This window comes from Anas acuta, chromosome 4, assembly GCF_963932015.1.
Source record: "Anas acuta chromosome 4, bAnaAcu1.1, whole genome shotgun sequence".
In the NCBI taxonomy this organism is placed as follows: Eukaryota; Metazoa; Chordata; class Aves; order Anseriformes; family Anatidae; genus Anas; species Anas acuta.
Genome location: NC_088982.1, coordinates 7,740,633 through 7,766,113, shown reverse-complemented (window position 1 = coordinate 7,766,113; position 25,481 = coordinate 7,740,633). Strand labels below are relative to the sequence as shown.

The following is a 25,481-nucleotide window of genomic DNA, read 5'->3' as shown; positions in this document are numbered from 1 at the left end:
AAAATACAGGCTTTCGATTTGGGGAGAAAAAGGCAATGCAGAGAAACTATATTTTTTTGTAGATGAAATTGGACAAAAAAATAATACATCTAAACAAATTAAAAAGCATAACTGGCTTAAGGATACAATATAGCTCAACATGCTCCCAAGACAAATTGGAGAAAAGCATTGAATGGTTCATTAGACAGCTCCATGCCATCCTACCACATTTCTTCCACAAGCATCTGAATTCCACCCTGGTGTTGCACAAGAGCCACCAAATCTGGGACTAGAGCAACACAGTAGTGGAAGGGCTCGAAGACCTTTCCCCCCCAGTCTTGCACTGTAAGTCCAAGGAATTTAAAGAGATGCAGGGAGGAAGATTCACCAGATTTATGTCCCAAGCAGCTCTTTTCTTATGTCTAACAAGGTACATGACACATGAGCACACTTGGTGCTCTGTTGCAACCCATGTTTGCTCCATCAAACTATCACAGCTGCTTCTGGGACACTGGGATCATACACAAGCTGGGCTCCAGCTCCATCAGCGCTCTGGCAGGTGACACCAGCCAGGAGCCAGTCTCACAGCCTGGCTTCTCCCCTCTAGCACACCAAGAGTCAGGAAGGACTCCAGAAGACAGATAAAGTTACACCACAACCCTCTTAAAGCCAGCAGGATTTCACCACTGGGAAACTCTCGCCCAGCAGACTCAAAAAAAAAAATAAATCTAGAGTCTGACAGAGTTATGTTCCCAGTCTGCAAATGGCCACCGAGATGTTCAGGGAGTAAGACATCACTGGCAAAAGCCTGACAAGTGCTGAAAAGCAAATACCTGATGTAAACTGCTGTTAGTTTTACTGACACTCGTATCATTAAAAGTAGGAAGAAACTCACAGGAATTCCTTCACTCCTGTGCAGCATTTAGTTTGCCAGTACTAACTAGGCATACAGGAAAGGAAAAGACATCTAAGGAAGTAAATGCTGTGACCAATCCATTTTACAAGCTCAAAAAAAAAAAAATCACAGGAATCTTTCAAAGCCAAAGAAGGATCAGTTGTGCCATGATCGAATGACTTCTGACAAGGCTGAGCTCCTCATTCAGCCAAATACAGCATGCTGAAGCTAAAAGCTTTCTAAATCTGTTTTCTGGTGGAAAAAGAGTGTCAATTTCTATTTTCTACTTTAAAATATTGTTTAGTGGTTCAGGTAGCAAATCCTTGCTCCAAAATGAGGAAAACACAGATGTCCCATTATTTGTCTGGCTTTCTTCTGTGCAAATTACAGTGTTTGGTTTGTGTTTTTAAATGTGGGACAGAAGTGAATTACATCTGCTTTGGAGTAACCAGTTTCAGCCTTAGAAGTGAAGCTGGTACATTGAAGTGTCCATCTGAAGTCACAGCAACAGATTCAGCCCTGCACGGTTCAAGTTTCACACTGAGATGACTCTCCTGAAACTCTCCCACGTTACACTAGGGCATTTATTTAAACCAGAGCAGTGCAAAAAGGACTAGAAAGTCAGAATGCAACCCTCCAATTCTGGAATGAGTCTGGAGATATGTATTAAATGCAGCAGGGTTTGAGCCGTGACTTCAGAACCTATGTCTCTAACTAGATGCGAGTCCAAGAAGTCTATGCTTGGACCATGAAAAGTGTTACCCTGAAATCAAGTTATGATGGAACAGGAGCTGACATGGCTGGAAAGGTGACTTTGGATATGCTAGACAAGGCTAAACAGTTACATTTGCTTTGAAAACCTAACAGAAAAAAGGAGTCCCATCACAGTCTGACTAACATCAATGCAGATTGCCTGCACAGTAGCACAGCTGAGAGGAGTCCAAGGGCAGCTGCGCACCCTTAAGACTTGAGTAATATGAAGAACCTGGGAAACATCATGAAAATGTGTTAAAAGCCCAGTCCCCTGAAAGACCTTACTATAAATACAGGAGTGCAGTTAGCTCTCACAACAGATTCAGTACCTTTGATCCACCCTAATCAACTTTGAAATAAAAATATCTCATCCTGTATACTTGAACCAGAAACTGGCTGTCTGGAGCAAGAACTGTCACCCTCTGATTGTGCAACACCTAGCAATTAGTTGCATTTATATAAAATCTATATTATTTTAGTATGAATAAAGAAAAACAAGTGAGCACAGAGGCACCAGGCAGTACGCTATTTCCCTATTATCTGCTTGCTACTAGTAAATAGCAATAAGATAACAAACCAACCAGCTTGATGCATATCTGAGGGTAGTGCACTCTAATCTCATCCAACTGGAACACACAGCTTCAGTACTGTGCACCCAGCCACCTATATTGCATGCTGTAAAAATGAATTCTTCTGATGGGGACTGTCCAGCACTAGAGGAATAATAGTTAAAAAAAAGAATGATGCTTTGAAATAAGGAAGGTGACACTTAAACGCTCTTCAACTAGAAATTATGAAACATTAGACTTTCTCACAGACTGTGAGTGTAAATTGAAGATATATACTGCACCTGTAGAGAAAAATAAGTTATCCCTTCTGAGCTGATTAAAATGCAAAGGTCAAAGCAGACCATACAAAGAAGCAAAAGGGAAAAAAAGCCATGCACAAACTTGACAAGCAAAATGTAGTCATCCAGGCTGGAAGTTAAGGAATACTCAAGCGATAAGCTTTGGTAACTCACACATTCAAATACTGCCCACTCATCCTCCTCAGTGCACAGGTATTCATAGCCATCTCTGAGTGATGATTGTCACGTAGTTATCTTGTACAGAGGGAGACAACCAGCAAATAGAAGAGCCTCAGGCAGATTTCACAGCACAGTAGTCACAGATTGCAGTAGGACTGTGGTGTGCTGTCTCTCAACATCTTACTGAAGTGCAGTTTCCATTATTCAATATCAATAGGCAATAAACAGCCACATGAGATGTGATTCTTGATGATACACGTGATAAGAGACCAAATGAGAATTGTATCTGGTGTGCTGCTCTCTTACTGGACTTGATCTGCATCCACCTCAGTCAGGAGACTGGGGACTAAGGTGTCTGCAATGCCCTTATATTCAAGCAAGGGAACAAGCAAGCTGAGAGGCTCCTCTCCTTCCTCCACTTCACAGCTCTCCTCCCTTTATCTGCCGAGATACTGGATCAGAGACTGTCTGCTTTATGCAGTTATGCAGTTCACCCAAAGCCATCCATGGACATTTCACCCTGACGGAACGAAGGAAGGTGAGGAGGGTGCCAGTATTCCCTTGTGCAGCAGCTGCCTAAAGGCACACACAAAATGCCTACAACTCCCCCATCCCACATCCATAGACCAGAAGGGCAAAACTAGCAGAGACCCTGTCACCCAGCCAACTCTGAAGAACTTGATTATATTAATTGGTGGTATGATTACTACTTTGATAGCTGTAGCACTGAAGTTTCATGTAGTGTTATCACTATGTATATACAGTCTGTTGGCATACATCACTTTGCAGCTCTTCATCCCTCCCAACAGGAACCTACTAGAACAATTGCCTTGTTAGTATTAAGCACTAGTCAGGGACTATCTCCACTTCTGCAGTGTGCTGACACACAGCCCTGCCATTTACAGCCAATATTTGGAAGAGCAGCAGCTACATCTTGTGGGAAGATTTGCCATTGCAAGTTTATTTCTAATGAGTTTGTAGAGTTATCAGTTCAAGTTCAGTTTTGCATTAAGGTAGTCAGTTACTCTGCCAAAGTGACCTGCCTTTTTTGTTTTTTATCCCTTTTTGTACTAGATGTAAAAAGTGAACCTTCACAGCACATCGATCCCCTGCAAACCAGTTTCTTCTAATCAGACACCCTTTCACCTTGGCCAGTTAGTCCATCCGGGCCAGCACACCACAGAGATGATCCAACACCAGAGAGAAAAGGACTACACTTTGTGGCTGCACGCTTAATCTTATCTTAACATCAACCTGCAGCCTCAGTATTCACTGAGAACTTCAAGAGAAATTAGTCTCCATAATTAAAAATATGAGCAAAAGTTCATATTCAACAGGCACCAAGTTTCTCAGTTCTGTTTAAGTCTATTACAAAGGGACACTCCAAGACACAGCTTGGAGTAATCCCTGTTATCTAAAGTTGAGATAGCAAGGCTTTGTTTTTGTAGTCTGTTCTGTGAATGACTTCTTCTCTGCCTCCATGTAGCACTTCCTGAGCTATAGATTAAAGAAAAAAATCTAGCAAAGCAATTTCTGCAGGAAGCGGGCATTCAATATCATTGCTACTGACTTCACATTGACATTCCCAGGTTAGTTCTGAAACTACAAAGTGAAAGAAAACTCAACGCACCATGAGCTTTGAAGTGTTAATTAACCCTAGAGTGGAACAGGTCTCAAGTATTCTAGCTACATACAGCTTCCTGTAAACATACCAATAATGACGAGTAGCTACCTAGCCAGAGTATACCCCAGATTCCATGATTTAAGTACTGTTAGTCATTTTTCCTCCTGCCCCAAGCAAACTACCCTTAACAAATACGGGAAGAGCTCCAAGTACAGCCACAAGCACACCCGGCAGCAACAACCCTTCTGAGAGAAAAATGCAGCCACTAGTTAGGCAAGTGAGGGAATGACCTCCCAGTAATATTAAACGAAAAACTATAGCTTACACAATGAGACAATCCTGTAGAAGGTCTGTTAGGTAATAACTTATCTGACGTATCTACTTCTGTCCTAATTAAAACTGATTTCATTATGACCTGTGACCTGCAGCCTACTACATTCCTCAAAGCTTTTCTGTAAGAGTGGCATAGAGCTCTGGATGGCTGACTGGAAAGTCAATAGCATCAGACTAATGACTTAAAAAATATTACGGCAGTAGAGTAGCAAGCAAGTCTGTCCTGTTTTCCAGTCCCTTGGCATCTTAGCTCATCTGAAAACAAATCACTTCAGCTCAGGTTTATATTTTTCTTTTAATAAAGAAAAGCTGAAGTTCTGAGGTTTTTTTTACATCACTAAGTGAAAAAAATATCCCAAACCTTCTTCCCCCCACCGCCACGCCCTGCTTGGAAATAAAGTACAAAACACTCCTATACAATATTCTGCTCAGTATTCACTTTCAAGGTCAGTAATTGGCCTGGTTTACTGCAAACAGCTATCAAGTCTTCTCAAGATTCACAACTGTCTCTTATAAAGAAGGAACATAAGTCACCATTGACAGGATGTGACACCTAGTCTGCTTAAAACTACAATCCTCTAACTTCATAAAGTTTTGACTGAAATGACACAGCAGGAAGCGCAAGATAGACATGTCCTTAATGCTGACCTTCATCAGCAGCCAGGATATCACAGAATCTTGGTGTTCTCACACAGGGAAGAGACTGAGGGTAAGACGATTAGTTTTTCCTTCCACTGACATATGTGAAAGTAGGCAATATATTGATACATACCAGAAGAGAAAATTGAACTTCAGTATTTATAAACATATCAGTAAACTGACATTTCCAACAAGAGATAATAATATACAAGAGGAGTGCAAATCAGAAGTTTTATTTTTTCCCCCAATACATAATTAAAAGACTGAATGAACACATGGGACAGGAAGTCAGAAAAACTAGAAATATTTACAAGAACAATTAAGCTATGCATTTTTTTCCATCTTCAAAATCAAGTCATCACAGATTTTTGTTAGTTCATCGTTTTCTTTAGTCTGTTAAAGAAAAAAAAGAAGAGTTACGGGTACATGTAAGGTATGCTACAGGTAGCAAGCTGAGTCACAATAAGCCACATTTCCCAACATGGAATAGAAAGCCCGTTTATATGCTAGTGACTTACAGAAATTTACTCCAAAGGGACAATCTACTTTGTAGATCTCATGTAGATCCCCGTAAGATCCCCAGGAAGTGAAGCAGAATTAGCTATAGTTCCTCTACTTCAACAGATTTCCATAGATCAATTTGTTTCTAAAAATTTTGGTAAACTTAGACTTTTCAGACTCAAGGTCATTTTGTTAGGTATACCGAAATTCAAGATGATAACAATGGTTTGGATTTTAAACTTCACAAGACAGACATCTCCATGGCATGATGCTTCGGTACTTTTACCGACATGTGGTAGTAGTTTCCAGCTTGTGTTAATTGCTTGAGTGGTTAAACCATTTTAATAAGAGTTCCTAACATAAAATACAAGAAAAATCAAATCTGAAACAGGAAAAAAAATACTTCTGTGCTAAATGACTCATTTCATCTTTCTAGTTATAGGCCTACTGTTTCCTCATTTATTCAAACCTTAGCCATCACCGTGAAGACATAAATACAGGATATTTTTTCTTAACAGCAGGAATGCATCAGAATTATCTGTTTTTGAGTCTTCAGCATTGGCAAAAGTACAACCATGATGCAGTAGAACTAAGAGCATGCACTTCCAGCAATATGTTTCAACCCTCAGAAATATTTCTATTTATTTGTTCTAACAAAGGAGACTGATGTGGCTGTACAAAGCATTTCAAGACTTCATCCATGAAGTATATTTGATCGCAGTGCTTCATAAAGATTAAGGGCCTGAACAATATTGAAAGAGTTCAGCCAATACAAAACAGCTTGACTAGTGGTAATGGCTTACAAATCATGTGTCTACAAACAAGCTGAATCAGGCAGTTATTCAAGATCATTTCCAGATTCTGCTCTTGGATGTGTTTAAGTTTCAAAACACTAACTCCTTCAGTAGCTTAGAGAGCACCCTGAGACAGCAGCCTCGATTGGTCATTTCTGTGACCCATCTATGGGAACAAGCCCTCTTGCTCAAAAAAAAAAATCTATATACAGATAAGGCACACATCAATTATGTCAAGATTCAATTTCAGTACTTATTTCCCAACACCTACCTGGACAGCAGTCATCTAAAACAGCAGTTATTAGGACTATTTCTAGTAGTGGTGCAAGGTATTTCTTCAGCTTGTCTAAGGCAATAGATTAAAAAGACTCAGTCACAGCATTTTGACTAACCTTTTGTTCAAGGCTCCTCTCTAAAGACTGGATCCTCATTTGTTCTTTGCGGAGGCTGGCTTGGAGCGCTGCAGTCTCCGATTTAGCTTTGCTTCGTACTTGGGCAATTTCCTCATTTGCTCTGGAATTGAAGCAAAATGGATGTTTCTATCACCTTCAAACAGCAGTATGACTGTTCATAGAATCACACTAGATTCTCATTCTTTGAAGATCAACCCCTCAAAATCACTACTTTAAGCCAGGTTTTGGCATAAGCAAACCCCATTTAACAGCAACTTGGGAAAACTGCATATTTCACTCTTAGTACTTGGCTTCTTGGCATGGTACTTACTGATGCAGCTTTTCTTCAGCATGTGCCTTTAGTGCCTGATATCTCTGTTCCTCTCTCTTAATTCTAGCCAGGTATTCTTCAGCATATTTTTTCAAAGCCTCTTCATTCTGCCCCAGGAAGAAGTTTAGTTGGCTTTTTATGTACTAGTAGGTAAAATGGAAAGACTTTGCACAAGTCAGCAACTTAACTACACCAAAGTGACAGTATTTACCAATCAGAGTAAGAGGAAAAATTGCCAAGTAACACAAGCTATGAAATAAGCGCCAAGTCTCCCTACTAATTCCAACTCCTGACTTTGGCAAATCACTGTCTCCAGGTGATGCTTTAACTCTGTGCTAAGGAAAGGGCTTTGGAAAGCAGGGCAGAGAGATGGAAAGAATGCAAGATGAAGTCCTGCATAGGTTTCTGCTGAATAAGTCTAAGCATTTTGTATAAGAAACCATAGCTTATGATCATCATTAGCTTCATTCTTCTAGTCTGAGTATGTTTGACTTCACCAGTTTAAGCTAGAGAACATTCAGTAAATATATCATTTTGACTTGTAATAGAAAATCCTCTTCAGTACCCATTCAATGCTACGTAGGGGAAAACAAGCTGTCCTTATGCAACAAGTTGCTACAATAGATTTGTTCCTCATAATTAACAGAAAAACCAATATACATACAATAAGAAAAAGCTCATTTTTGTTTGAAAAGCCTTTGGCTTCTAACAGAAAGATCATTATCATACTTTAAGCCAGCCACTAAATATAATGAACATTTTTAAATCTTTAAAGCAGACTTGTTTTACAGGCTGTGCCTCTACTAGAGAATTAATGGCTGCTCTAGAAATGCATAACTTATGATCTTCTCTAAGAGGAAAGGAAGTCTTATTTATCTTGGAAGAGTATTATTTGCATTATAGCATCTTACTTTATGGTAACCCTCCAGCACTTCTTTCTGTTTTTCAAATCTCTTAAAGAGTTCAGAAAAAGATTTCTCCATAGAATTCAGATCTGAAATAACTTGTTGCTTCTCTTCCGCCATCCTCTGCATTTCTTTCTTTGAAAGCTCCTTTTGCTTCTGAGCATCCTCTAAAGAAATTGGAGGTAACAGGGTTACATTAATGATAGTTATTGAATTAGTATAAAGCTAGATCCATAATACAGACAAGTAACCCACCAGATAACACTATGAAAAGATGTTTTCATAGCATAATGTCTCTTCCAAAAAGGAGGCTGTGTCTTTACTTTTAGTAAAGTAGTAGTATTCTCTTAGTTTGCTACATGTTCTCTTGTACTAACCCCAAGGCTATTAAAGATTGTGATTATCACAATAGTCGAGTAACTGGAGAAGACTGGGATAACAAGACAAACTAGCCTGGCAAACCTTTCCAGGACAACTTCTTGCTAGCACACCTGAGCTACATTTCCCACAGGCTTACTTTTTAAAAAAAGCATACATACAAAAAAAACTAGCATGCTCTTCAGTTTCCTTAAAGAACTACGTTTAAGCAAGGCACAGATTTGGCTAATTCACTTCTCAGCTAGAACAACGTACCTATGTAACAAGAACTTAATGTGCTTCAATGTTAGGAAGACAAACTTGATGGAAGAAGAGGGCAGATCAGTCCAGCAAGATCCCCTACTGACATCCCATCGCTTAATTAAGGCCAGATAATAAACCGTTAAGCAAGCTGCAGACATCTGGATCTGCCAGTTTTAATAAACTGGTAGTTCACAGTCCACTGGAGTGTCAGAGGATGTTAGACGTGCTCATGCTTGCCTCCCAATGTCATTATTGTCTACTAAATCAACACACAGCCATGTCTATATGAATATTCATTGAAATGCTACCCTCTAAGTACCTTGTCTGAAACCTTATTCACCCTCAAAGCACTTGAAACATTAATGACATCAGAAGTGAAACAGTTCAATTGGCAACCTTAGGCTAAACACAGCCCCCAGAATAATTTCAAATGCAAATTCAGAACTTACCCATCATTTGGGTTATTGTACCTTCAAACTCAGCAACTATTTTTCTATAAAAAGAAAAGAAAGTTAGACTATGAGATGGAAGAAGCAGCTGCAGTAAATAAGCTGGCATAGAAGAGATACTTACCCCATTTCCTTGTATTCCATATGAAGCTTTTCATACTTCTTTTTCCATTCGAGAGTCTCCAACTCTTTCTCTTGAACCTTTCAGGGAAAAGTAAACATGTCTCTTTCACATGAAGTGATACAAGATTTGATACTTGGAATGGTCCAAAGGATAGCTTAGTTATACTTAATTTTCCCCATTTCAAACTCTAACTGCCTAACAGGTTCAAAGTGAAACATTTATTTACAAATTTGAGTCAAGTAAGATGTACGTGAAAACTAGAACTCAAACTGCACAATTCCCAGTGTTACCAAATTCTCTCAGCTGGCAAGTCCACCACTTGCCTGCTCTTATCCATCCTACACATAGCTCATTGGCCAGTAATGCTCTCAGGTGACATATATTCCCTTTTTATTTACAAATCATAAAAAGTCAGTCACACATCTACTGATCATAACACAAGACAGACAGTAAATACTGAAAGACTACGCTGGTCAAGATTAATTTGATGTTTGGAGTCATCTTTATTCAATACTCAATTCCCTCCCTAACATGTTTCCAAATTTAAGACACCTCAGTCATCTTAAAAATAAATAGAACTATTTCACATCAGTTTAATTAAAGCAGAGCTCACAGTAACAGCAAAGAGTGCTTTTACTGCTTAATACTAAATAGTTTGTGCAAACCCCATGAATTCAGTTTTGTCCTGGAATTTCTATTAATAGCCATAATGTTGATAAGTTGACTGCACAGTGTGGGAGGCCTTGAACATCGAACAAGGCCCAAAAACAGCTGTGAAATTTGAACAGAAAAAGGTAAGTGCACTTAATTATTGCTGTCTTCCTCTCAAAGTTGCATGATACATTGCAGTATACTGTTTTTTGTTTGTTTAAGCAGTTTTAAGAGTAAATGCATTTTAAGTGTACTGCAGTATTTCAGATGGCAGGAAGTGAGTCAGGAGTGAAAAAGAATATAACATAAGGAGAATCTGAACATTTCAACTCAAGAGGTATGCTTGCAGAAGGCATCAATAATAGTTAAGCTAGAAATAAGTGTTAAAACAGCAGAAGCATGTTGAGATAGCTTTCATTAGCAAACTCATCTGAAATGGTTCAGCAGACAAGAAAGCATGCTTTCATGAAACGTTATATTTGCTCAGGAGGAAAATACATTTTCCCTCCTTCTCATCTCAGCTTGAGGTGTTTCACAAAAAAATCTTAAATTCGATCCATCTTGCTTTCAGGTTAATACAGGAAACCCGAGCACTTCTATCCATTTTTAAGAGCCCAAATAGCTGGTATAACAGTCACACCTGCCTTGCTGCAACTATTTCTCCATGTTTAAAATGGTGCTCTAACATCTCACTTCAAAGAATTATGTTCAAAATATTAGAAGAACAGGGAGCAAAGCTTATAACTTCTTTGTTTCAGATCAGCGCACTAAGAGCTGACCCCTGCCAGAGCCACCCATTTCATGTGTTAGACAACATACTGGGTAAAAGTTACTCCCAGAAAAGGTAGTATTTTTAGAGTATAAAAGGGAAAGAAAAGAAATGACCTGCAGCCTATTGCTGCTTTACACCTTCACTAAGGGCATTTACTGGTTGTGATATTGTTCACTTAGAATTTAGAATGCTCTTTTCTTCTGAAGTTATTTTTGAAGTGAAAACTAGCTTTATGAGAACTGGTGCTTCAGTCCTGCTCTTACAATATTCAGTATTCATGAATTCACATAATCCAAAAGCTATAATTTTTTAAGTATCCAGATTTTTTAAAGTGAGTGAATACGCTATTCTTTCGGCATCAGGGAGAAGGTGGGATTTCAAAAGCAATTTCTGTAGTGATTTAGTTACAGAAAATCATGAGGGAAGTACCTCAGGCATCAATACTTGGTCCCTTGGTCCAGTCCTGTTTACCATTTTCATTAACAATCTGGATAACTGGGGTTGAGCGCACCCTCAATGAATTCACAGATGAGGCAAAAGGGACCCATTCACCAGAGGGTCATGCTGTCATCCAGAAGGTCCTCAACACACTAGTGACGTACGAAGTCCTGCACCTCAGGAGGAACAAATGGCACAAACACATGCTGGGAGGTACCCAACTAGAAGGCAGCTTTGCAGAAAAGGATCTAGGAATCCTGGTGGACACCAATTTGAACACGAACCAGCAACATGCCCTTGCTCTTAAGAAGGCTAACTATTCTTGGATGCATGAGGCAAAGCATCAGCAGGGAAAGAGAGGCAATCCTTCCTCTCGCAATCCTTCTCTAATTCAGCACTGGTGAGGCTGCACCTGGAGTGCTGGGTCTAGTTCTGGGTCCCCCAGCACTGGAAAGAGTCCAGAGGTCCACCAAGATAGTGAAAGGTCTGGAGCACCTATCCTACGAGGAGAGCTGAGACTGTTCAGCACGGAAAAAGGAGTTCAGGGGGATTTCATCCATGTCTGTAAATATCTGAAGGAAAGGTGCAAAGAAGACTGAGCCAGGCTCTTTTTAGCAGTGCCCAGTGACAGGACAAGAGGTAACAGGCAGAAACTAGAACACGAAAGGTTCCCCCCGAACATCAGGAAACTTTTTTTTTTTACCATGCAGGTTGCCTGGAGAGGTTGTGGAGCTCCCGAGCTCCCCTCCTTGGAGGGCTTCAAAAGCCACCTGGACGTAGTCCTGGGCCACCTGCTCTGGGTGGCCCTGCCTTAGCAGGGGTCAGACCACACAGCCTCCAGAGGGCCCTTCCAACCTCAGCCACTCTGTGAGTCAATGTTTAAAATCCCATTGACTCTTTCTTCCCCTCCCAACTAATGTTAGTCCAGAGGGAGCTCTGGATCTCCCAGCACTTATTTTAGTTGCTGGACATACTGACATGCCTTCCTATTCCACAAAAAAAAAAGTTATCGCCACACTGAATTGACATTACAGATTTATCTTGCTTTACTGGAATAGTTATATAAAACACAGCCACTCCTTCCCACTGGTAAGAATAGGTATTTCCTGGGTAGTTTAAAAAATATTTTGGTAACTGGTATCAAGCCCCAGATCTGATCAAGAATGCTTTTTAATATGGATCGGTTCTAAGGCAGAACCCAACTAAAAGTTAAGTTTGACGTATTTCCTTAGATACCAGCTCTTCAGAGTTCTACTCCTATTGTTCCTATCAAGAACACAACAAGCTTTTGGGGATGAGATGTTTATGTCATGTATGACTGATAGAATTGCCAAGCGTGGAACTCTACAACAGAATCTAAACAAAAATGATTTTCAAGGCTATGCAGAGTCAAGTGTCACCATACCTCTCTTTTAACCAGTTCAACAGCTGCATCCATGTCTTTTTGGCTATATTTTAGTACATCTATAATAGCATCCACCGCAGCATCTGTGGAAGCAGCAGAATTGAGTGGAGAAATGTCACTAGTGAAAGAGTCTGGGATTAAGGAATCTGTGTCCTGTGAGGAGATAAAAGCTGAGTTAAGTGATTCTGAATTTTTTATGCAATATTTAACTGTTGATAGATCAGTGTAAATGAATATATCCCAATAAGAAGCCCCCCTAACTACCTCCATAACTTAATTACCATGGCTTTCTTATCTTGTAGGTATTTTATAAAGCTACATCGGTATCTGAGGTGTAACAGAGTGCTATCCTCCAATTATCTGCTGTGTTTCTGATGGTTATGACACCACACTATTCCCTATGAGTAAATAGAACACCTTTTCAGGATGAGTTACTATGTGCAGATCTGTTCATATAAGGGTGTTCATTGCTCTGAAGCTTACACTGTATGGCATCAAGTTTAATCAAAAGTGCTTTTCATCTCAGCACTGCAATTAAAATAGAAGTTTGTCTTATTTTTGTGGCTTCAGCTGTATGAAAAAAGATTGCTTGATTAAAGCAGTTTTTAAAAACAGTTCAAATTCTCCTGGACCATGTGCAATGCCATCAGTTTCCACAAAAAAGATTTGTAATACAAGAAAATTAAGTCCATCCAAAAGTTCAGCTTTGATATGAGTAGTTAACCAACCTTTCTAGGACAACAATTAAGATAAGCCTCAAATATTCTGCAATCTTTAAAAGCTGTGTAAGTCTTAACTCCAGATTCTGGCTGATCGCTTCCCCAAAATAAAGACATTAAACCCAGTATCACTCCAGACATCCTTACAGAAGTTGTAAATGTTCCTAGAAGATCTAGTCCTTTTGGTTTCTCTTCATTTTGAAGACTCACTGCAGGCTTTTCAGCTTCCTCAAGCAGTTTGCTTAGATCAGAAACAGGGCTAAAAACAAACAAACACAACATAATATTCCAGTGCTGCCTTTCCTTACACCACCACATACTATAGTCTAGATTAAATCAGTACCTACCCATACTGTGGTGGAACAGCCATGATACTTGTACTTGTCTCAAAAGTGCCAAAAATTGGTTTTCTTGGACTGTCTCTCAGCAGAGGGTCAAACTTCAAATACAGAGATTGTTTCCTCAAAGCAGACTCTTTGAACTGAGGGGAAGAGGCATAAACTGGTAGATTTGCTGCTTCACAGAATAACACACACGCAAACCCCCACACAAATAACCCTCTGGAAAGAGGGTGAGCCTATTCTTCTGTGGCCAGAGTATTGTTCTCAGGAGAAAAATACATAAGCTTGTGGGCACCGAGTTCTGAAGTCCTTATGTAACATCAAGTGAACAGTCCTCTGCTCACAGATAGAGCCAAAAGGACAAACTTTTACTAACTATTCAAAACCAGCAAAGACACTAAAAGATGGTACTGTAAACTGAATGCGCAGTCTTGTCTTTTGTTTTTGCTCACATAAAAATAAGGACAAACACAGTATGACTAAAAAACAAGTTTAATTTCAGTATATTCACTCTATACTCAAAGCCACTCCCACTCCAGCCCAAAGCGGGAGAAAAAAAACAACTGAGCTGAACTGATTGAAACATGACATAGCCAATTCAGAGTCAGATTTCCTGAAACATTTCCTGAAACAGCCCATGAAACGGAAGGGCTTAAAAAATCTTTTCAAAACAATGATCCTGCACTTTCAAAGCATGCTGTTCTTGCCATTTTGGCAGAGAGGGGAAATGTCATCCATCTGAACTTCACCACTGTAAGAAAAATGGCAAACTCTGCAAACCGGAAGCATAGGACACCTGATTCTTTGCAGAATTGTTTATAACCTCATTCCCTCCTCCTCACCATGCCTTATAGACACATTCCTATGAAATAAACCTGCATTTCTGTAAGCAAGTTCAAAGTCAAGTTACTTCACAAAAACATTTAAGGCTTGATGGCTTCCTTTTCACCCAGCCAGGGAGGCAAACAAAGCATTTCAATACAATACTTACTGATGAAGTTCCAAACTGCTCCAGATAGTCTATTTCATTGCCCATTCCTAGAACTGGAAAAGAAGTGATATGATATGATAATATTGCATCTTCATTGCTATCTCACAGTGAAGCATCTATAGCTATGCTGGTGTATACGGTCAATAAGTTTGTGCTCCTATCTCACGAGCTCATTTTCCATCTACTAAAAGATATTGTACTTTTATCTCAAAAAGAAATAAAATGAAAATCAGGCAAAGGGTTCTAAAATGGATGAATGACCATCCAATATAGCAATAAGCAGCAACTATTCAAGCAGTGCTGAGGGCTTGCAGTTACCCTCAAGACTCACAATTACAGGTAGTTGTATAGCTCCAGTGTTCTCCCTTTAGAAACCCCTTAATACCAGAAGTGATTTTAAGGGCAGAGGTTTTCTTCTTAAAAAAAGAAAAGCTGCCACTGAAGCCCCAAATAAATTATTTCTACACAAGCCCAAGTTTCATCTTCACAGGCAGCTGATGGCTGATAGCCAGCTATTTCAATTTAGCTTAACCTATTAATACAGAAAAAGTTAGAAGTAAGCTCAGGTACATTTCCCACCCTGCTAGTTATTGTGTTGGGCTTTTTTTCCCCCCCAACAATCCTTCCAGAAGAAGGAAATAGAAGATAAAAGCTAAAATTAGTCCTAAAACTGAAGAGAAATATATGCACAGAAGTTACTATAACAATATCTTTCCATTTTACTGTGAAGGAGTATCCTTACCTTCTGCTGATGGTCTGAAGAACTCTTCAGCTTCAGTGCTTGCTGTCTGCTCATCTGCTGTTATTTCAGTTTTGTGTGAGCTAGGTTTAGTTTCTTCTGCAGACATTGACCTTTTCCCACTGTCAGCAGAAACTAAATTATCTTGAGATGGGGTATTAGCTGGAGACACTTTAGATGGGTTTATTTGCTTCTCCTGAAAAGAAAAAAACAATCCTTTTTATTGTTTAAAACAACAATTTAAATGCAATATGAAAGTCACAATAATAATCAAATTGGTTTGGCACAAATTAGCTGTGCAACCAGGATAATAAGCCTCAGTAATTCAGACTGGGACACTAAACAGTACCAACACTAAGTACAGGAGTCACTTTTTAAGAATCCACACCCTTGTGTTTGTCCTCGTATGCAACTTCTGATCAAAAATGATACCACATACCAAGGCACCAATTGTCTGTCTCTGATGTTACCTTCAAAAGACAAGTCGACACAGTTTTCATTTACTCTAGAACTGCTGAAGCTTCATAAAAAAAAAAAAAACTATTTCTTGGATAAATTATCAAACATGGGTCTGACAAGGTTAAGTTGCAAAGAACTTTGTTCCAAGGAACAACTTGGTAAAAGCTGGCTATCTTTTCTATACCTTACCATTGCCGGTGCTTCTGGAAGTTCAGCTTCTCCTTGAACTCCTGGCGTTTCTTGCATTCTTGGCTTGTCTTCTACCACATTCTGTTTGCCAATCTCCCTTGGTGGGAAGAAGAGGGAGAAGTCAAAATCCCAGTCACAGACAGTTCTGAATTTTATCTATGAGATATACTGAAGCACTGAATAAATAAGCTTATTTGAGCGCTTCTACTGCAAAGTACAGGAAGCTTCAAGGAAGATGAGGATGTAAATTCTCTGTCTTGCCTGGTCACAACTTAAATGACAAAGCTCTACCTCCACCAGAAGCAGTGCTATGTGGGAAGCAGAAAAATCACAACAGTATTACTTGTTCCTGTTCACTCAACACCCTTCTCATTTCCATTTGAGCAGCCCAACATTTTTAAACTAAAGATAGGCTTTTGTTCAATTAAGAGCAGAATTACAAGCAGGCTGCTCTTTCCACCAAAATAACACTGTGATTCTTGGTGTAAGCCATAGAACTTCATTAGAGAGGTCCAATACTTCAGTTAATGCTGACAGCATAACTTTCCCCTTTGGTAAATAGTAGCTGATTACAGTACACTGGGAGAGCAAACATTTCTGTTAAATCAGCATCTCCTGGCAGTCTCCTTCAGGTTTGTTCCTGGCTGCCTATTGTAATGCTGACATTTTAATAGTTACACTTCCAAGAAAAGGCAACACGTCATCTCCCATTCCCAAGTAGGAGAAGCTTGCTTCTTCTGGTGCCAAAAAAATAGAACTTTCATGACCAGCATTTTTATGGGAGACAGCATTCAGATACCAAGAAAATGCAAGGCAGAAACAGCACCTCTGAGTTCAGCCAAGACACTAAGTATAGAACAGAACTGCCTAGTTCTTCCATGTAGTACCTGATATGCAACACTGCCTACTTACCTGTTTACTGAAAGATAGTAGTTACCTGATATTTCACACTTCACTTTAATCTTGGAGTAGGTAAAGAGCTACTTGACCAAGGCATTAATGCTCTTCCCATGTAAGTCTGCCCCCTTCCCTTCCTCCAAATTTAAAGATACCTTTTGCCAAGAGCTAGCCATGGTTTCTCCAATGAAATCTTAGCTGCTGCAACATGTTGTGTTAAAGGTTACCATGTGCAATATAAGCAAGCCAGCCTTGGAGGAAGAAAGTCAAGGAGGTGTAGGAGCCTAATTATTATTAGATAGATACCATCTAACTACTTTTTCCTCACATGAGTTCAAGGCCCTTCTACTTTCAGTTATACAGATTTACTTACGGGCTTCTGGGTTCTTTTTTCTCAAGAATTTCACCAGTAATTGGTCTGTTATCCTGCTCCACTGGAAGAGGTTCCTTGCTTGGTGAGGTGTGATCCAGCTCCTCCTGCAGTTCAGCTTTCTGAAAGCTAGGTTCAGAGCACTTGGGTGAGGTGGAAATTTTAGAGCCTCCTCCAAAGGGATTGAAGTTTGGATCATCAAGTTTGTCCCAGTCAAATTTATAAGATGCTTTTGGAACAGGAATTTCATCTTCCACATTACTTTTATTTTGCACTTCAGTATTCTCTGGCTTTGTTTTGGTAGTCGGAATTTTTTTGGAAGGTGGTTTAATACCAGGCCTTTTACCTAGTTTCTTCGGCGGTGGTTTTCTAGCACTGGTATTATCAAAGTCAAATTCCAGTTTTACTGGTCCGGCTTTGGGGACACCAGGCTTTTCTGAGGGTTCCCTTTTAGAGACAGCAGGTTCTTCCAGAGGCTTCAACTCTTCTGCAGAAGCTTTTTCTGCTACTGAAACATTCTGAAGCTTTGATTCCCCAGTTTTAGAAGAATCAGTTACATCAGAGCTACTAGGACCCAGATTGCCAGATTTACCAGCTTGGTTTACTTCTGTGGAAGTTGACTCCTGCACAGAGTCACTGATAGCTTGTTTTGGGGACAGTTTGGGTTTGTTAGACTCCAACTCTGTCAAAACAGATTCTTTTCCAGCAAAAAGAGTATTCTCCTCTTCACTTGGGTGCTCAGTACTTGCTATAGGTGAAGAAGCTGTACTATCCAGTGGAAGAGAATTACTACTTTTTTCAGAAGTTTTCCCAGAGCAGCTAGATACTCTTACAGGAGATTTTTGCAGATTTCCAGGAGAGTTCTGAAGCTGCATTGAACTCTGAAAGGGATTGATGTCATTTAAGTTATCAAAATCAATATTGTAGGAACCTCGGCTCTTCACTGGCATCTCATCATCTGGGAAAGGAGCAGCACTGACTTTCTCTGGCATTTGCGTATTTATCTCTGTATTACTTGCTTCAGCTTCAGCCTTTTGAAGACTCGTGCTGCATTAAAAAAGGTCAAATCACACATGATATAGCCATTTTTTAGATCTCTTTAAATATGATGTGAAATGCTATTTGCTTAAGTAGCTTTCTTCAGATAATAAAAATTGGTGGTATAATGCGAGCAGCTGATAGCAAAAGAATACCCTAAAAGCAAAAATCCAGATGCTACCTAAGTAGTCTGAAATCATGAGCTAGCACACACAAGCTACATGAAAAATCAATCTTTGAAGGTACTCAGTATTCTTAAGCCACCAGTTCTACACACAGCTGCCTTATGCCAGTCACCTCTGATGACCTTACAGACATTTCCCTGTCACTAAGCAGTGTGAAATACACGTTGTTTAGGAAGTTATTAACAACAAGGAGTCTGAGGAAAGGCACAACAAGTTGTGCATTTTTGTGTAATTTCATCCATGAGTCATGACCGAGTCACAAGACAGACTAAACTAAATTATGATTCAGGTTCTCCCATTCTAGTCAATGCTCTGTCTGGTCACCAACAGATTTCCCCCCCTCCCCCCAGTGCAAGTATCCACCAGGATATCATCTGCACAGGCCTATATGTCAAAACAGAACCTACATTTCAGGCACTCTGAACTCAATACAACACAAGAGCTGAAGAGCAAAGCAGTATACAAGCAAATACTTCTCCAGTACATAAAACATAAGACTCTCCAGCAGAAGAAACAGGTTAAAGAATGAGTTTATGTACTCACTACTGGTGGGTAGTCTACAAGTCATTGCTCTCCACGTTAGTTCCCCAAACTTGACTTAACTTCTGAGGCTTTGCCTCAGACTACAGGGAGTTAAGCCATTACTTCCTGAAACAGGATTTCCTCCCATTGTTTTGTCCCTGCTCAAAGCAGCTATTTCTATGTGCCATTCATATCTGCTGTAGAGCAGGACATGATTAAAAGCCTGTCAGTAAAAATAGCACTTTGATAAGCCTGAAAGCAAAGGCAGGAGATAGAGTTCAGGAAGTTCTTCTCACCGGGTTGGAGTGCCTCTTCCCTGCGATAGTTCAGCCCCAGACTTGTTCAACTGCTCAGGCCCCTCCCATTCTCCTTCAGTGCTTAACCTAATAAATGCCAGCCCAGAGCAAGACACCTGCTTGAAACTTTGCTTAATTTATTCAGAAACTAGTCAAAAGTGACCTCTTTCAGCAAGACCCACTCCTTTAGCTTGTTTGCTGCAAGCAGATTCTTATATTTTAAATGTAGAAAAGATATGCACAGCCAAAGTGGTATCTTGACACACACTCATCCCCCTAACTAAAGCCAGTTTGGTGCTAGCCTTTTTAACTGAACTGAGCCATGTATGTACCAAATCTTCATTTAAGCAATAAGTTTGAGGCATAAACACAATTAAGTTACTTAAAAATTGAGGTGGTTTGTTCAGATGTACTTTTCTGAACTGGAGTTTACATACAAATTAACAGCTGAAGCAAACCTAAATGTTTAATGAACATGTAAGCATTCAATCTTTCTCCCTTCTCCCTGTCCCAAACACAAGAATTGGGATCAAATGAATACTATAGGGTAGCTGAAGACAAAAGGATATACTTCCTCACAGAAGACAAAAGTTAAGATCTGAGACTTCTTGTCACTGGGCACTGTAGACACCAGATATTTGCAGAAGTTTAACAAGGAGCTGAAAAAATTCAGTAAGAAAAATATGCATTGAGGCTTGCCTATTTAGATATTTTATCATTATACCATTATAACAACACTTGTAGTAAAGGAGAGGTTACAAAACCCTAAACTGTAACACTGCAGACCTTGTGCTCTTCTCTAGACAGGTGCCACCAGGCTCCTTAAAACCCAGGCTGCTAGACTGTTTTTACTTGGAATTGACATGATATTCCCTGTGTTATTAGATTTCCTTTAATCTTAACACTCACTGGCTCAAGGTGGCAATTCAAGCTAACCCTCCAGAAAACATATCCTAAGGAGAAAGCCTAAAGAGATAAAGCAGTACCTAACATAAAGATGAAGTTTTAAGGCTTGATTAACTTCAGAATAGTCATAGCCTCGCATGAAAACCTTACCGTAGGAAGCAGTTTCACATTCTCTGCCTAAAGTGCTTTTCTCTTAAATTATTTATGCTTACTAGTATATACACTAAGAAATATATCTTATTATAGTCATCTGTAGGAAATCAGTTACTAAAGGAATTAAAAATCTAGTTCAATATTCAATATTACAAACCACGAGAAGGCTTTCTTAAAAGCAGTAACAGTTATCTTTGAAAGAAGTTTGTGTATCAAGTCAGCATTAATTTTTGCTGTTTCCATCTCGTTACAAAATATTATATTACAGTTTAAATATACAGGTTTAAAAAGGGGAAAATTAGCTTGCAGATGTCCCCCATCGCTAATGCTGCTAGCAGTGAATACTCTACTTACTCAATACTGACGGGTGCAGATAAAAGATCATCCTGAAAGGCTTCACTGCAATCATCAAGTGTGAAAGTAGACTCAAGTTTGTCCGTCATGGTAGGACTCAAGATTTTTCGAGTTTGAGGATCTCTTAGAGGAGTTTGAAAGGTCACCTTTAAGAAAGGGACAGGGGTGAGCAGAGGGAAGGAAAAAAAGAACATGAACACCAGAACATCTTCAAGCTCCAAACAGCATACACATTTAGTAGTGTAGATCATAGGAGGAAGAAGAACAGAACCAATATGAAAGCAAAACTCTACCTTCATAGCTTTTGCCACACTTTTTGGTGGCAAGTTTTCTTTCTGGGACAGGCGCAGAATGGAAGGTCTCCCTGTAGGTTCCGGCGGTGCGAAGCAAAAGCCACAGTCTTCCGCTGTTAGATCATCACTGATGTTTTCTCCATTTTCTCCATTTTCTGCATTTAAAATCTGCAGACTCATTCTAGGATATCAACACATACAACATCACTGCATGAATGAGAGGGTGTGGTCAGCCAGATGCACTTTCAGATAACTGAAGTTGGAAGCCTGATACTGGCTAGCAAAAAAAAAAAAAAAAAAGCTTCAAAAGCAGCCTTAAAAGCATTCAAAATCCTGACATGAAAAGGTACCTCGAGACTATGAAAGCATCTAAATGCAGCATTTGTCCAGCCCCTCTGCTTTTGCTAGTGGTCTAGGCAGTTAATTGCTAATATTATGCTTCCCAGTTAACATACTACCCTACTAATTAAGCTGCCCATACTTTAGAAGGAGCTCTATCATTTGCAAGTTTCTTCATTCTCAGCCCCTTAAAACCAGCAGTGACATGCAGTCACGTCTCTTGTAATAGGGCATCCAGCTAAGCAAAATTACAGCTTTTGCAAGGGGCAGATGACAATCATTCCTCTATTTTATTCACATGGTCTCATTTCTACATTGTATATCAGCAAAACACAAATGTGTTTAGTTAGGGTGTGTTTAGGATCAGAGTCCTGAATACAATTATTCAGCTTTTTCCAGCACTGTCTGAACACATGCTGCTTTTGTGAAGCACATATACTTAAGAATCCTTTGTTGTATAGACATTACTAGTATGTAAATCTAAAAAAAAAAAAGTAATAAATAGATATTTATGAAATATTGCTTTTGAGACATGCACAAAGCTTCACTAGACCATACAGGCTTGTCTAATTTTCCTAATATTTCAAATGTGAAAGACTTGAAACTAAAATTTCTACAACATCTAAGATCAAAGATGAAAATAAGTTAGAAATACAAAAAGAACACTTCAAGTATCCCAGGCAAGCCAACATGTTCTATGTACTTGAACTCAGTCTACTTCTAATTCCCATTGGAGTCTCCTCTGTTTTTAAACATTAAAGCAACAATGCTCAGTGGTGCTACTGAGCAAACAGAAACAACCAAAAAGGACCAGAGCACAAGAGGCATTTTAAGCAAGATCTAGGCATAACCATTGTCCACCAAGGATAGCTCAGCTCTTGAGAAGCACAGCTATCTGCCAGGCCCCTGACAAAGTGATTTCTTTCATAAGAATTGAAATTAGAAGGCATCAGACAGCACTTATGCAAGATAACCAGGATCATCAAGCAGAGACGTTGGCTTTCTGCACTGGATAACCATTCCAAGTTGTCTCAAAAGCTTGATTTGAACAAACAGCTGACCATCAGCTTCTTTTTCCATCCTCCATCATGCAGTCAACAAAATTAGCAGAGGGAGACTCCAAATGATCATTTTAATTTTCGTAAAGAGGTAACAAGCACACTCACACTGAAAGCTTTGTCACATTTTCAATCTCATTGCCCTTGTATGCAGAGACTTAAATATGGAAATTTGAATATTCATCTCCCCACTCTTACAATAATCCTTAAGGGAAAGTCTGCTTCCTACTCTCCAGTGAGCTCAGCTGCTTTGTCTGAGAGACTGACAACAGCAGGGTGTTAATCAGCAATAGAATGCAAACAACAGATATGGAAGCAATGCCAAGTACACCTCTATTTGCTATTTCTTCGTTCCTTCTTTAGCTTTCATCACACTCATACTTCAGCCCAAGTTATTTTACACATAAAATATTTTTTACATTAACCTGTAGAACTTGAAATAAAACACTTTAGTGCAAGCTAAAATTGGGACAACAGATCAACAAATCTTTAGGTATTTTGTGCAATCAATTAGTTTAGAAACAAAGCCTAAGATGTGATGAAGTTGGCAGCACTTTTAAAACAAGCTCCACAAGCATGGGATGCTCACCTGGAGACTTCAGGCTTGTTATTCAGCTACACATGCACCAGATTCAGATCACTAAAATGGCTAACAAATTGACCCCATATACATGTGCGTATTTTTGTCCAGACTTTTAGATATTAAATCTAGAAGTCAAATATTTTAAATAAATGCAGAATTTAAGTAAAAAAAATGACATCGTTGTTTGAGGTGATCAGTAGCCAATTCATGCAAGCAGGGGTTGTGAAAGACAAGTTTTCCCCCACTATGGCCACTCAAAGATCCCAAAATGAAACTGCTTCATGTTTCTGAAGAATATTTATCTATGTACAAGCAGCAGTCTTCCATTCTGTATTTGAGAACATAAGTCTGGTGACACCAAGTGAATACAATTTATAAATTGAGGGCTTCCTAGCAGCTACCTGTTATTTTCTACCAGTCACAGGGGCACAACACCCAATACACCAGTGTGGTCTCAAATGCCTGCACTGAACATGCAAAGCAAAAGCAATTTTTTCCTACTTACTTATTCTTTTGATGCCCTCCAGCAGCTACGATGCCGAGCACTCACCCCAGATGGAGTAACACATTACAACCAACATTCACACCTGGTATTTTGGGCTGTTTTTTCATGTGTTAACTGCAGCTCACACATCACTAAGTGACCCAAGGCACGTGCTGCTGTGTTTCCCCACAGAGCTGACAGCTGTCTTTTCACGGAATGGTTGAGGTTAGAAGGGACCTTCAGAGACCGTTAGTCCACCCTTGCTCAAGCAGGATCACATAAAGCATGCTGCACAGGACCACATCCAGGCGGGTTCTGAGCATCTCCAAAGAAGGAGACTCCACAACCTCTCTGGGCAGCCCGTTCCAGTGCTCTGTCATCCAAACCATACAGAAGCTCTCCCTCATATGGCAATGAAGCCTCCTGTGGTTCAATTTACACCTGTTAACCCCTGTTCTATCACTGGCCACCACTGAGAAGAGTTTGGCCCCATCCTCTTCACGTGGCCCCCTCAGGTATTTGTAGAGATTGATGAGATCCCTTCTCAGTACCCTCTTCTCTAGGCTAAACAGGCCCAGCTCGCTTGGACTTTCCTCAAAAAGTCTTTCATTTCTACCACAAACACCTCAGCCCAGCACCAGCAATGACTTTTCCCATTAACAGCCTCCTTCACAGCCGCGGCCTGCCTCTGACCGCAGAGGCCACCCGACTCCCAAACCGTTTGAGGGAGAATTCGCAGCAGCCCCAGCTCAGAACAGCCTTGTGGGGCAGCAGCCAGCCCCTTCATCCCCCCCTTCTTCGTGGGGGGACCAAAAAGCGGCCTCAGCGACCCAGAAACGCGTATCTCTGTTGACCGAGCCCCCCCCCCCCCCCAAGCCCCCTGGGGACCCCAATCCCACAGAGCCAAACCCGTGCCCCCCTCCCCTCCCCCCCCACACCCCCCTTTACCAGAGACCCCCTACACCGTCCCCAAGACCCAAGGACGACCCCAAGCCCTTCCCGGGCCCCTCGTCGCCCCCTGAGCCCTGCCTCTGAGCCCCAACCCCACAGACCCCCTCACAAGACCCCCACAAAACCCTCCCAACCCCCCGAAAAACCACAAAGGGGCCCCCAAACGCCCCCCAAAGCACACCAAGGAACCCCCCCAGCCCCTCTCAGCCCTTACCTGCCGGCAGCGACCCGGGCCCGAGCCCCCTCAGCGCGTCCAGCGGGACCCGGCAGGCACCAACCCCCCTCCGCCACAGCCGCCACCGCCTCAGGATTTCAAATTTCAACGGCGGCTCCAACCGGCGAATGGGAAGCGGCATTTACAACGCTTTAGCCAATCGGAAAAGCGCGCTGCCAGGTGGGGCGGGGATAGAGGGGCGGCGCGCCAATAGGGCGCCGCGGAAGGGGGTGTTGCCGCGAGAGGCATGCTGGGAATTGTAGTTTGCGGCGCTCTGTTATGGCTCAGCCCCGCTTCCCGCTAGGCCAAGCACCTGCTGGTTCTGGGGGGAGAAAACCCCGTGTTTAGTGTTATTCTGGAGAAATTTGTGGTGTTACTGGCACCCCAAGATCGGCCCCCACAGGACTGAAGTGTATTTGGGGGGCAGAGACTCGGGTCCGTAAATCCTGTGCTAAATAACTCCACTTTTCGGTGTGACATTTTACAAAACCAACGTTTTAATAGCCAAAACCCTCTTGCAGCAGAAGGAAATGAGCTAAGAGGGTGCCTGCAAAGCACTGAAAACCCATAGAGATATTTACAGACTCAGGCAGGTGCCTGCCTGTGCTCATCAGTCCAAACTACACACACCCTGATGTCCACACGAAGCAAAAAAGGGTAAAAATCACAGGAATAGGCTCTAATATTCTCTCTCAGGAGACTGGAGGAGTCAGGTCTGAGCCTACAGCAGGCTGGGCTGACTTTTTGAGAGGTCTCTGGAAGTAAAA

The 25,481-nt window shown here is 40.7% G+C and overlaps 1 protein-coding gene across 3 annotated transcripts; it reads right to left on the bottom strand.

The window, feature by feature from the left end:
* Positions 1-5,467: 5,467 nt before the first annotated feature.
* On the bottom strand, positions 5,468-24,870 carry TACC3 (transforming acidic coiled-coil containing protein 3). Of its 3 annotated transcripts, XM_068679674.1 has the most exons (16): positions 24,715-24,870; positions 21,086-21,266; positions 20,793-20,938; positions 17,342-18,385; positions 16,072-16,168; positions 15,427-15,619; positions 14,685-14,737; positions 13,700-13,833; positions 13,500-13,611; positions 12,634-12,786; positions 9,368-9,444; positions 9,244-9,287; positions 8,180-8,340; positions 7,269-7,375; positions 6,938-7,058; positions 5,468-5,643 (listed from the first exon to the last, which is right to left on the bottom strand). In XM_068679674.1, exons 2-16 carry the CDS (start codon positions 21,263-21,265, stop codon positions 5,575-5,577), a joined length of 2,691 nt encoding a protein of 896 aa, XP_068535775.1. In that variant the 5' UTR covers position 21,266; positions 24,715-24,870; the 3' UTR covers positions 5,468-5,574. The 3 variants fall into 3 exon arrangements, with proteins under 3 accessions (XP_068535775.1, XP_068535777.1, XP_068535776.1); XM_068679676.1 differs by lacking the exons at positions 20,793-20,938; positions 21,086-21,266; positions 24,715-24,870 and adding an exon at positions 19,380-19,524; XM_068679675.1 differs by lacking the exons at positions 20,793-20,938; positions 21,086-21,266; positions 24,715-24,870 and adding an exon at positions 19,105-19,373.
* Between the last annotated feature and the right edge of the window lie 611 nt (positions 24,871-25,481).

Coding starts and splice junctions, on each gene's coding strand:
- TACC3 (XM_068679674.1), bottom strand. CDS start 21,265: ATGAGTCTGCAGATTTTAAATGCAGAAAATGGAGAAAATGGAGAAAAC. Junction 9,445..12,633: donor TTGAACTGGTTAAAAGAGAG/GTATGGTGACAC, acceptor TTTCCCTGAAAG/GTTCAAGAGAAAGAGTTGGA. Junction 9,288..9,367: donor ATGGAATACAAGGAAATGGG/GTAAGTATCTCT, acceptor TTCTTTTTATAG/AAAAATAGTTGCTGAGTTTG.